Below are 13,313 nucleotides of genomic sequence, written 5' to 3'. Positions count from 1 at the left end.
CACAATCATTTCTCCCTGGTGTCAGTAGGAGGATAGTTTGAGGAGACAGAGCTTGAAACCAACCTTTCTCACTGTCATGCCGGTGAGGATTACTTTACCTCTGATGGTGCAGAACCAGTGATTCCACGGGCTGTTTTGCAAGCAGTAACCTAAAAAAGCAAACCCCTCATCTGATTGTTCTGACCAATATGGTGAAGGCCAAATTTAGTTTACATGTGCATATACCTGTATGAATATTTATATGAATATTTCATTTTATAACATATTAAAGAAGTTTTGGATTTTACTTTTTCTTTTTTTCTTACATATGTCTTTGTCTTCATCTTTCATTGTATTTCCCTTTTTTTTTTCCCTTCATGCTTTTCAACTTATGACCCTTTGGGTTGAAATTAAATTTGGGCTGTAAGTTGACTCCCTGAATCTTTTCTGCACAAGCTTTCTTTGTATTTTCTAGAAGAAAAAAGATTAACCCAGCGTTTCCAAAATAAAAGCAAAGATTGTGATTAAAACTGAATTAGACTCTTTATTCCCTATTATTTGCTAATAGTAAAATAAATAGCCCAGTCTTAAGGAAGATTTAAAGTAAGTCTTGGAGCCTTTGCGAACCCTTGGATTTTAATTAAAGAAACACTGAATACCATCACTTTCTGTTTGTCAGTGGAAAAAATATGTATTTTTAAATTTTCAAAGCTTAGCCCAGCAGCACATGGAGTACATCTGTTGGCTTTCAGAATTTGGGGAACACAAATGGATTCAGATGTTTAGGCCCTTTGTCTTCACTGGGCTCAGTTCACCTCGCCAACTGAGCATGGCACAATCCAAACACAGTTTCTGAAAACAGAGCAGCTCGAGTTACTTCTCAAGCACTCTCTTGGGGACTGATAAAGTCAATCTCTGTTTATGTAATGAAATCAGGGAGCAAGGGGTCTGCTGTAGTACTTTGTGGATGGGATTCCATTGGTGTTGTCTTTCAGGGAAAAGACTGGATTTAATAAGCCCTGTTCTTACCCGCTTTCTTTGGAGGCACAGCTCACTCTGATGGATTATTTTGAACTATTTTTGTTTATGTAGTATTAGAGCCTCTCTTTAAGCAATTGGTTTTAGTAAAATCAATAGGTTTATTGTAGGAAAATGGGATACTGATAACAATGTTACCTGATAAAAGACTTAAATGTCTAGTTAAACTTTCGTTTTTTCCAGTGCTACTGGTGGTCACTGTGGGCGTATGTGCATGTGTGTGTTTAAATAATATTGTCTTTCCAGTGTTCTTATGTTTTAATTTAACTTGAACTTTTAAAACAAACTCTGCTGGTTTATCCTCAAGTACTCAAAATCCTCCCTATTTTCAAAATATTTATAAGTATTCTTGAGAGTGAAATCTCATAAAGATCTTTACTTCAGGACCAGAGTTCAAAGGAAAGTTGGTTTGGTTTTAATTTGAAAACTGTAAAAACAAAATACCCTCAAAATGGCAGGGTGTGAATTGGTAACTTCAATTTTATTGCAATCGGCCAGGCCCATCCCCAGATGTTTCCAGTTAAAAGTCAAGAATGCTAACTTGGGTGAATGTCATATGAAAGCATTTCTTTACTATTCTGATTTTTTTCTACGAAAAATAACAGTCTCAAATCCTTTAACTTTAATGAAAGAAATGACTTCTTATTTGCATGTTTTTTAAACTCCTACAAAGACACGTGTAATATTCAAAGAGAATTTTTATGTCATATGTAGTCCTGAATGCATTGGGGTTCACATATATCCTTTAAAAATACCCCTCAAAAAAAAAAAAAAAGATTTCTGAAAGAGATTAAAGCCCTTTTAGAAATTAAAATCATGTGCTTCTGGATTAATTATAGTCAAGAAGTGGACCTGCTAACATTGTGAATTTATTTTAAAAGGAGTATTTAGTAATTTCATTGCTTTCTTCAGGATTGTTACAGGGAATTTTCCATTTATAATGTAAATAATGTTTTCCTTTTATTTTTGATCAGTTGTGCTTTCAGTTGTAAGAAGTACATCTGTACGAATCTAGATAGGATGAGATAAAAGAAACCAGAATGTAATTTGAAAACCGTGTGTTTCATAATATTTCTCAGGATAATACCAGGTTACAGTAAGATCCATTCATGAACTTGAAAGTTGCTTTGAACACATTCTGTATTAAAAAGAAAGATACCTACTGGTAATAAATGTGAATTTATGGAAATTGGCATTTGTTCAGAGAGAAGATGGAGTTATTCTTTATGACTAACCTGATGTTAACATTTTGAATGTAAAGCAAAATGTGCGTTTATTTTTGAAGCTTCCCAACCCATAGCTACAGGACCGCGTACTGTCTGTAGAGCTAAAATAGTTCTTTCTAATTTCATTTTCCATTTGGTGAAGTTTCAACAGACATGTGTTTGGGAACTCAAGGGCATACATGGTCTATGTAGGTCTTATGTCTGCCCACACTTGCTGTGGTGTCTTGATTTTTGTTTCCAAACATGGTGCTACTCAGATTTTAAGACTCTGCAGAGGAGACAGCCCCCTTCTGAGGAGTCTGGGGAGAAAGCTGCTGGTTTTACCTTTGTGCTCCAAGCACTCATTGCTTGTAGGCCTTGGTGCTCTTCTCAGAGGTGAGGCCTGTGCTGCGCTTCTCTGTCTGCGTCTTGCTGCTTCCACAGCGTCTCGAGCCCCCCACCTTACGTTCACCACTTGTGAGAGGCATTGGGGCACAGCTGCCTCCTTTTCCCCAGCAGATGGTGCCTCACTGGGCTCATTTCACCTCAGCATCCTCCATGCTGAGCAGAGTCCCCGTGCCTATTGGACTCTTGGGATTTTTAAGGTTTTTTTGAAGTTATTTTGAAAATACTTTAAAGATGTGTTGAATATTTTTAAATTTAGGTATAGGAAGAGAATGAGAATCAAGGGTCTAGCTCAGAGTTCATCATGCCCATTTAATGGTCTTAGGTTTTTCTCTGTGTAATAGAAATTATGTCCATCTTCATTACTTTTTAAGTGTTCCTAACAAACGCAGGAAGGACTCGTTATTACTGTTATTGTCCTTATCAACCAAAGTGATGCCGCTCAGCTCTGAGCACAGGAAAAGGCCTTTCCCCAAGCAAGTCACACTTCCCCCTCCTTTTCTTAATATGAAGCTTATGAAAAGCTGTATGTTTCTTTAAAGGAGAGTGTATGCCAGTGAAATAAGGAAAAATATTTTGAGGGGAAAAAAAAACACAAATTGACTTGAACTAGTAGTTTCTAGCCTTCTTGAGTGAGGCAAGGGCTTCCCAGGCGGCGCTAGTGGTAAAGAACCTGCCTGCCAGTGCAGGAGACATAAGAGATACAAGTTAGATCCCTGGGTCATGAAGATCTCCTGGAGGAGGGCATGGCAACCCACTCCAGTATTCTCGCCTGGAGAGTCCGCATGGACAGAGGAACCTGTCCATGCAATGGTTGGATGGACATTGCAAAGAGTCAGACACAACCGAAGTGACTTAGCACGCATGCATTTCTTACATACCCTGTCATGGTAACGTTCTCATACTTTTTTCTTTTTTATGTTTTTGCACCTTTAGTATTTTCCCAAAGGTTGAGAACTAGTCATAAACAGTGACAGTGTGGTAGAGGTGCATCATAAATACAAATTCAGCAAATACTGATTGATTTGTGTGTGCCACATTAAATGTACAAGAGTGTGTTAAAAAAAAAGCACTTGCTGTATTTAGAGAAAGGAAGAGGGAAGGGCCGGGCGATACGTACTGGGTTCGTTGTTCATCCTGCTGTCATTGCAGCAGGTTTGGGGGTATGGCTGTGAACAAATCCCATGAAACCCTTGACGTCATTCTAGCCAGGAGTTTCTGTAGATACAGTAAAGAAAGTGAACAAGAATGTTGGAAGTCCTAGGGAAGAAAAACAGGAGAAGGGGATAAGTGAGCTTCACTGAGAAGATGACAACTTAGCAAAACCTTAAAGTGGGTGACAGACTTAGCCACAGGAATACCCGTAGGACCAGAAGAGAGGAGTCAGTGAGCAGCCCTGAAGTGTCCCGGGATCAGCAGGGAAACCTGTGTGGGCAGGGCAGAGTGATGGAGGAGGAGGAGAGTGGTAGAAGACAGGCCAGGAAGGGAACGAGGGCCGCGTCACATAGGGCTGCCTTGGCTGTGTCCTGGGTTTCGTCTGTACTCTGCCTCCAGTAGGGAGGATGGGAGTGCAAACAAATACTCTGTTTTAAAATGGATTGCCTTGGATACACACTGCTATATTTAAATGGATAGCCAGCCAGGACCTTCTGTACAGTGCAGGGAACTCTGCTTAAGGTTATGTGGCAGCCTTTATGGGAGGGGAGCTTGGGGGAGAATGAATATATGAATATGTATGGCTGAGTCCCTTTGAGGTCCACCTGAAACCGTCACAGTGTTGTTCATCGGCCAAGTGGTTCAGTCGCCCGGTTGTGCCCAGCTCTTTGCAACCCCATGGACTGCAGCACGCCAGGCCTCCATGTCCTTCACCGTTTCCCAGAGTTTGCCCAGGTTCATGTTCATTGCACTGGTGATGCCATCCAGCCATCTCATCCTCTGATGCCCTTTTCTCCTTCTGCCTTCGATTTTTCCCAGCATCAGGGACTTTTCTAGTTTAGTTCAGTTCAGTTGCTCCATCATGTCTAACTCTTTGCGATTCCATGACTGCTGCACACCAGACCTCCCTGTCCATCACCAACTCCTGGAGTTTACACAAACTCATATCCATTGAGTCAGTGATGCCATCTCGCCATCTCATCGTCACCCCCTTCTCCTCCCACCTTCAATCTTTCCCAGTATAAGGGTCTTTTCCAGTGAGTCAGCTCTTCGCACCAGGTGGCCAAAGTATTGGAGTTTCAGCTTCAGCCTCAGTCCTTCCAATGAATATTCACGACTGATTTCCTTTAGGATAGACTGGTTGGATCTCCTTGCTGTCCAGAGGACTTTCAGGAATCTTCTCCAACACCACAGTTCGAAGGCATCAATTCTTTGGCGTTCTGCCTCTATAGTTCAGCTTTCACAACCATACACAACCACTAGGAAGACCACAGCCTTGACTATATGGACCTTTGTCGGCAAAGTAATGTCTCTGCTTGTCAACACACTGTCTGTGTTTGTCATCGCTTTCTTGCCAAGAAGTAATCAGTTGTCTTCTGATTTCATGGCTGTAGTCATCGTCCACAGTGATCTTGGAGCTCAAGAAGAGGAAGTTTGTCACCACTTCCACCTTTCCCCCTTCTATTTGCCGTGCAGTAATGGGGTCGGATGCCATGACCTTAGGTTTTTTAATATTTAATCTTAAGCCAGCTCTTTCATTCTCCTTCAGCATCATCAAGTGGCTCTTTTCAGCCTCATTGGCCATATTCCAGTATAAAATAAAAACTTTAAAAATAAAATAAAATATTGTCAGTAGATTTTGTGGTTGCTGGGACTTTTGGGGAGAGGAAATGGAGAGCAGCTGCCAGTGGGTACAGAGCTTCTTTTTGGAATGATGAAATTATTATGGAATTAGATGGTGGTAGGGGCTTCCCTGGTGGCTCAAATGGTAAAGAATCTGCTTGCAATGTGGGAGACCTGGGTTCGATCCCTGGGTTGGGAAGATCCCCTGGAGGAGGGCATGGCAACCCGCTTCAGTATTCTTGCCTGGAGAATCCCTATGAACAGAGGAGCCTGGCGGGCTACAGTCCATGGGGTTGCAAAGAGTCAGACATGATGAAGCGACCAAGCACATAGTACAGTGATTTCTCAACCTTAGGGATATTCTAAAAACTACACTTTAAAAGGGTAGATTTTTATGGCTTGTGAATTACATATCAGTAAAATGCTGCAAAAAAATTGTCAGGGCTTACTGGAACCATATTTTTGTTTTTTGCTTCTCTTCCAACTAATGTAACTGTTGCCTTTGAAAATTCAGATTTCTAACTATACCTTAACTGAGAGAAAAATCATCTGTTATTGGCTGTGTTTTCATTAGAAGTAAAGGATGTTAATCTCTTAAAACATCTTTGCTGAAATTGTTAATGATTGTGAAATCAAAATTTTCTAAATACTCACACCTTTTATATGCTCTTTAGCTTACCCGTGTTCACTATTATTCAGTAAGATATGATAGATGCTTTTAACCTCTTGCTATCAAGAGAATGTAATTTTTAGGCCAAAATTCTGACTATTATATTTCACTAAACTAAGATATTTGACATAGAATTTATTTTGTGATTCTTTAATAGTGTAGCATGATAAAATATTCCTCAAATTATGGTCTAGAGCATGGAAGTAAAAAGAATCTCCATTCATTCCATTAACCAAAAACCCAAAATTGTGTGCTATCCTCTTCCAGAAGAAGCAATTATTTTTAATAGAAATGGATCAAGAAATGTTTTTCCCCCTTGTGTTTTAGATTTAACTTTGGCATTTCCTCGAATTTAATCTGTGACAACCTAGTAAAGTTGATTGAAATATTATGACTGTATTTTAATTTTTTCTTTTTCCCAGGGGGGAGCTATAGTATAATTTGTGTTTTTACAAATAGTCTATGTAGTTTTCTTTAAAGAAAATAAAATCATTGAATACTCCAGTTGTACTCCGAGTAGAATCTTCACTCTTCTATGGCAGCTCCAGTTGTAGGGGCACCTTGTTTGTTTGCTTTCTAGTTCTAAAACAGTGCCAGTTTGTAAACAGCTCCAGAAGTTGTAACAGGTGGTGAAGTTATAAATCACAGAGCTTGCTGAACTTATTTCTCTTTGAGGACTTTGGAATGGGTAATTACCCTTCACCAGAAGTGTTTAATAAAGAAAAACATGCATTTCCTCGTCTGTGTTGAGGCTTTTTAGCAGACAGCTTTTGCCTTTTCCAGGCTTCTTGTCTTGAGCTGCATCATCCTCTTCTGTAACTTTTGCTCTTAGAGACCCTTGCTTGGTAAGATTTCACGTGGTGCTGTCCTTGTTGAATGCGGTTTTTTGAGGGGAGGTGAGGAGAGGAGTAGGAGTAGGGAGAAATCTTGAGTTCATCTTATAACATGTAGATCAAACTGAAAGGGTGTTCTAAACAATTATAAGATAAGCCCTGTCAGACCAATTACATTTTCAAAATTTTGAGTACTTTAGAAATTCGGTGGTAACTCAGATTTCTTTTTATTTACAGAAAGTCAGCACCCTAGGAGAAGATTAATCTGCTTTTGCCTCATTGTTCCATTATGAATGAATGTACTTAGAGGTTGATTAAATATTTTTCCTTCTGACCACGGGGAAGTATGTCCAAATCCTTAAGTAATTGCATTCTTAATACAAACCTTTCTCATTTTCTTACACTAGCTGGAAAGTCAGGGCAGCTTTCAAGCCTCTGCGTTTTCCATTTGTGTGATGGCAACTTTAGATTGAACTGCAAGCAGTTTGGTCACGTAACTCTCTACCAGTTAAGTTTAGAAAGCATAACAGTTCAAAGTGGTTTATTTCATAAAATTCTTTGCACTCTTTGATGGCTTGAGACAATATTTGAAACACTGAAATATGCCTATACTTAGGAGAAAAATAATGTTTTTACCTAATCTAAAATTTTTATTTTAAATGATCAGAAGTTACAATGTATACATTTATGGTTTTTCAGTGAGATAACCTGAGTATTTAAAGAGTTAAAAATAAAATATCTATTATAAGCAAGTGTTGCCTTAAAAGAACATTGTAAAAATTTAGGAACTTTGGACAGTTGTGCCTGATCACACTTAATACATTCTTATGTGTGCTTTATCTTTCTCCAGGTCAGTAACTCCCAGTAGACTGTGAATTATCTAGAGATGGGCTAATTTGTTCATCTTTTTGTTCCTAGCATCTGGTGCCTGTCACAAAATCAGGAGTCGTTTAGCGTTCATTGACTGAATATTTTTTATTGTCAGCATCATTGTTAAATCTAGGCACTGGGTTCAGGTGGCTGCTATTGAATCAGTATATCTGCATGGAATATGTCTGTTTTTGTCTTAAAGATTCACAGTTGATGGCTGGTTTCCCCCCAGAATTTGATCTGTGCATCTTAGTCAGCATTTAGTTTTGCCTTAAATTAGAAAATGGTGTCATTTGTATATTTTGGGCTTCTTTTTTCTTGTTTTTTTTTTTTTTTTTTTTAACTTAGAATGCTATATTTTCCTCTTACTAGGAATTCTCTTGGGATTCTCTTCTTATATATTGTGTGATCACAATAGACAAGATATACCATCCATTTTTATTAGTTTCCTTATTCATATTGGTGGTCTTTTGTACTAAACAGAATCCTAGAATAATTAAGCAAGAAGAACCAGGAAATTGTGCAAATGAAGAACAAAAAGGGGGGTTATCTCTACCAGATATTATGTTAAAATATAATGTAGAACTTTAATATTTAAAACTATATGGCACTGGTATATGAGTACACAGACAGAAGTATAACAAAATAAATAGAAAGTCCAGAAAGAGATTTAAATATAATTGGAAATTTAGTAAGTTATCAAAGACATTTTAAATTATAAATCATCAGGGAAAATGATAATTGTTTAAAAAATGCTCTTGAAGCCACTTGGTAAACATCTGAAAGAAATTAGGTTGAATCCTTGTCTTCTGTCTTCACCAGAATAACTTCCAGGTGGAGCATAAATGTAAATGTAAAATTGTAAAACCATAAAAGTGTTAGAGAAAAACCATGAAAATGTTTTTATAGTCTTAGAGTGATAGTGGCCTTTTTATTTATATTATAAAACCCAGATGCCATTTAAAAACAATGATACATTTGACCATTTACCAGATTTCTACATGACGGAAGAGGATAGTGCACACAGTCAAAAGACAAATGTGGAAAATACAACATGGTTCACAAATTAAGGGTTAGTTCCTTAATATGTAACAAGTTTTTCGATTACTAGCACCATAAATCTAACAACAAAATGAGCCAGCTTTATAGAAAGGGAAATACCAATTCCTTTAAATATGTGGAATGATTCATAATGCAAATTAAAACCACAGTGAAATGCCACTTCTCAGATTGGCAGATATGGAAAGCTTCAATAGTACACTATTGATAAGGCTATGGGGAAATTGGCACTTGCATGCATACCATTGCTGATGGAAGTATAAATCAACACAACTTCTGTGGGAAATTGTTTTGTGCTATAAAACTTAAAACCCTTATACCCAGCAATTCCAGTTCTAGGACTTTATCCTGGACATATGCAGAGATAATGTGCTTACAAGAATATTTATTTTATCCCAAATGGTTATGCCACTTTAAACCAACAGTATTCAAGTTCTAGATGGTCCAGAACCTTGCCAGAACTTGGTCTTCTAAATATTGTAGTGGGAATTGTGGTGAGCCATTGCAATGGGAATTCAGTGGTATCTTATTGTAGTTTTGAGTTGCATTTCTGGTAACTGATGTTAGGTTTCTTAGACATTCATATATCTTTGGTAAAATTTTTAAGTCTTTTTGACTTTTAAAAAACTTGGATTGTTCTTGTTAATGACTTGTTAAATTCTTTGTATGTTTTGGATACAAATATGTTATCAATACAAGTTTTGTTAATATTTTCCCCAATCTTTGGCTTGCCTATTTATTAATAAGTTTTTGAAGATAGTATAATTTTGATGCAGTCCAATTCATCAGTTTTTTCTTTTATACTTATTGCTTTTTGTGTTCTAAGGAATCTTTGTGTACTCCAAAGTCAAGAAAAGTTAACCTTTTTAAAAAATTTCTTTAGCTTGTATGTTTAGCTCCACTCTACTGCCAATAGATTCTGAAAATAGTCTGTAACCAAAAAGGGCGGGCAGCTCTAGAACCACTGCTGTAGACTGCTGTGTAGTGTTCACATTTGTTCACGTAGACAGCACTGCATCATACTGTCCCTTTCCACAAGAAAATTGTTTGTGAATTGGTGGAGAGAATGGCATTACTTTTGATAAGGTAGGTATCAATGGAATAACTGGCTTTACTATACTTCCTAAGTATACCATTAATTCATTTCTAAATAATCCCATGTTATGAATTTTAATATCAGGTGAGTGTGTCCACCTGGACCTGCCCTGTCTGGGTGACCTTTACTGCTCTGTAGCAGTAAGGCATCAGCAATGCTGTGAAGACTGCAGGAAGATCAGAGTCAGAGACCTGAATCTGGTCTTCATACTGTCTGCCTTCTGTCTTAGCCAGCAAGCATTTCATTTAGGATAAAGTCTAGAACATGATTTCTGAAGCTGATCCATGACCTGCCTTTCTATTTCTGCAGCACTCTGCTGTTTCCTGTTTGCCAGCGTTATATTTGTTTATGCTGTAATCTTCATCTAGATTGTTCTCATTCCTTTTCAGCCTGTCCCACACTTAGCCAGTGAAACTAAGTCCCCATTAAGACTCTATATCCTCCTTGAATTCTCTTCCAACATCTCAAAAGCAGTAATTAATCTGTTTGTGTACATTTTATGTATAATCTCTCCATTATCTTACAGACTGCTGAATGTTTTGAATGCTGGGAGGGCGTGGTGTCCATTTTAAGTCTAAGTTATAGAGCACCTTTCTGACTCAAAGCTGTAACAGTGCTCCACCCTGAAACAGCAGTGTTCTTTGTCATGAGGTTTGCACTAGGTAGTGTTTTTCAAACTCTGAGCTTGTAACCCATTTGCTGTTTATGAAAGCAGTTTTGGTGGTTAAATGGTCCAAGAGCATCATTTTTTTTTAAAAATGAAATAGAAAATAGAGGATTACATAACATGGGTAAGCATTGTGTAGTAAAAGATTTGTTCCTATTAATAGTTTTATATTTTCATATAGGTTTACTAGGTTATAATGTAAAATGTATTTCTTACTATGGGCTGTAGTTAAAAAAAATGGAAAACCAATGTTTAGATTTAACCTCTATGATGAATTTTGAATGTTAAAATTTAGAGAAGAGATGTTTGGAATTTTAATTAACTTTAATATTTCTGAAAATTTTGACTGAATGATTTCACATAATTTGTACTATTCTCTGTTAATTGGCTACCAAATTACCCTTAGAGGAGTGATTTTTTTTTCCTTTAGTATCTGTTATATAGTCTATTTATCAGTCTAGATTGCTCATGGAAGCGTGTTGACCAGACAGTACTTTTCAGTGCATTAGAATGGAATCAGTACTATCAGCTGAGCTTACGAATTTAAGAATTCTGACTAAGGGTAGTGAAATTCCACTCTGGAAAATAAAATTTATTTCATGTATAAATCATAATGCTCTCAAATACAAAATTTCACTTATTAACTAGCACTTGTGTCCACTTGAATTTGGAAGTGGGTATTCTTAGCAGTCAGCTCAGCAGGAATCATGTTATGTATTTATCCCAAAAGAAAGTAGAAATTCAGATCTTCTGAGTCAACACAGGCATCCCAAAGGGTGATACCTGAGTTTGAGAGCCTCTGAATCCAATGTGCATTCTTGAGCTAGGAAAACAGTTACTAATAGGGTTGGTGCGTGTTTACAGTCAGGCTGTTCCGGGTTGACTCCATTTAAACTTGTGATTAGTGCCTTCCCTGGAATTCTGGAGCCTTGCAACTAGGAAGTCATATGTTAGTGATGTCAGTGCCTTTTTTCTTCACTTCTCTTTAGGGTCAGTACAGACCGTCGGATTTGCTGTGTCCTGAGACGTATGTTTGGGTCCCCATTGAGCAGTGCCTGCCCTCACTTGAGAAATCCAAGTACTGCCGTTTCAACCAGGACCTGGAAGCAGGTATGTCTGAAGCGGAGCTCAGCCGGAAATCACTGGCTCTGTTTCGGAGTCCGCATGTGTGACTATGGCCCTTGACAGGGTCCAGTAACTTTGGATACAAACATTTCAGAGAGTGTGTGAGTGAGTGCTTGTGCACGGACATGTTTGTGTTTCTAAAATAAGAGACGCTACATGTGCGTACATACACAAAGCAGTCACACACTCACAGTAACGGTTTTGCAAAGAAGCGCAGAAGCCTCCTGTGCTTGTGCTACTTACTGACCCAGCTTCCTGCATTTGGTTAGTTTTCACATGCTTTGAGGGCTGACACCATTATCCGTTACTTTGACCACTATCACAGTGCGTACGAATTGTTCACTGGATTATTTAGCCAGTGTCAAGAAGATAGAAGTATTGACCAGTTGTACTGAATATAGTTGTGGAATGGTTTCACGGGGGCCCAGGCGGCTGCGATGGGTTTTGTGATGACACTTTCTTGACTTGCCATCTCTGGTGCTGCTTCGTTTCTGTCATTTCTTCTTACTCCTGCCCAGAATAACCCCAGCCATATTTTATCTCTTAATACTCTCCTTTGGATATTGCGTAGTGGTAGCAGGTAGTCACTGAGAGTACAGCCCAGGAGCCAGACTTCCTGCTTTCTGACCTAACTCCATCATTCTTCAACAATTTCATCATCTCTCTGGCCTCAGATTCCTGGCCTTAACAATCAAGATGATAATAAGACCTTTCATATTGGACTGTAATAAGGATTAAAACAGTCACATTGAGAACAAAGCCCCCCTCTTGTGTTGGTGATAGGCCAATTAACATACCTCGTCCTGTGTATGCCACAAGCTTCTGCGTTTGCCTTTTTTTGCCCTGAAGCCTCTCTCGGAGAAAAGACGTGGAGGTCTGTTCACGTCCCTGTCACCTGAGTACCACCTCCCGTTTACAGCAGCTCTCCTCCCCACAGCCCTCCCCACCCTCCCCGTGTTCGCTGTGGTCATGATGCTCCTGTGCTCTGTGATGGGTCCATTCAGTTGCCGTGTGTGTCTTCCCCCAGACTGAAGTTCCCAGGTATTTCAGTGTGCGCTTCGTTGACCTTTCTGTCAACATAGCCCACCAGAGGAGATGCCCTGTGCTTACTTCTTAAAAATACGAACATGTTCCCAGTAGTCACCTGTGGTCTAGTCTAAGTTTAGGGAAAAAGAAGCAGAGAGAAATGGAGAGGTCAGGGGAAAAGAAGAAAGTAATTGGATAAATTAAATATGAAGACAGAGGACAAGGAAAGAAATGCAGTCTTTTCTTCCCCCATATATTAGGTTTCATTAAAAAAAAAAAGATTTATGTACCCATGTATTTTGTTAACTTCTGGAAAAAGCTGTTATGAATTCAAGAGTGGGCGCTTCTTACACCTGACGATACCTTGGAATCCAATGAAGAACAGCTAGAGGGACCCATTTGCTAGGCACCCTATGGTTAACTCCAGGTTTTTTAGATGTTTAGTTTTGTGGAGCAACCAAAGCTTTGTAGTTCCTTCAGCTTAAATTACTGATCAGAATTTCATTCTAAGTTCTACCTCATTGATGAAATAGATTTGTTGCTTAAAAACAAATGAATTTGT

General features: G+C 38.5%; 1 protein-coding gene across 9 annotated transcripts in view; it reads left to right on the top strand.

Annotated features, from left to right (window-relative positions):
- ATE1 (arginyltransferase 1) overlaps positions 1-13,313 on the top strand; it is a 160,257-nt gene that overhangs the window by 108,729 nt on the left and 38,215 nt on the right. For all 9 annotated transcript variants that reach the window (XM_020910812.2, XM_020910804.2, XM_020910793.2 and 6 more), the window contains one exon: positions 11,590-11,710. In XM_020910812.2, coding sequence (XP_020766471.2) covers positions 11,590-11,710 — 121 coding nt within the window. The remainder of the gene's footprint in view (positions 1-11,589; positions 11,711-13,313) is intronic.

Source organism: Odocoileus virginianus, chromosome 7, assembly GCF_023699985.2.
Source record: "Odocoileus virginianus isolate 20LAN1187 ecotype Illinois chromosome 7, Ovbor_1.2, whole genome shotgun sequence".
NCBI lineage: Eukaryota > Metazoa > Chordata > Mammalia > Artiodactyla > Cervidae > Odocoileus > Odocoileus virginianus.
Note: the sequence above shows the minus strand (reverse complement) of the source record. Positions and strands in the feature narration are given on the sequence as shown.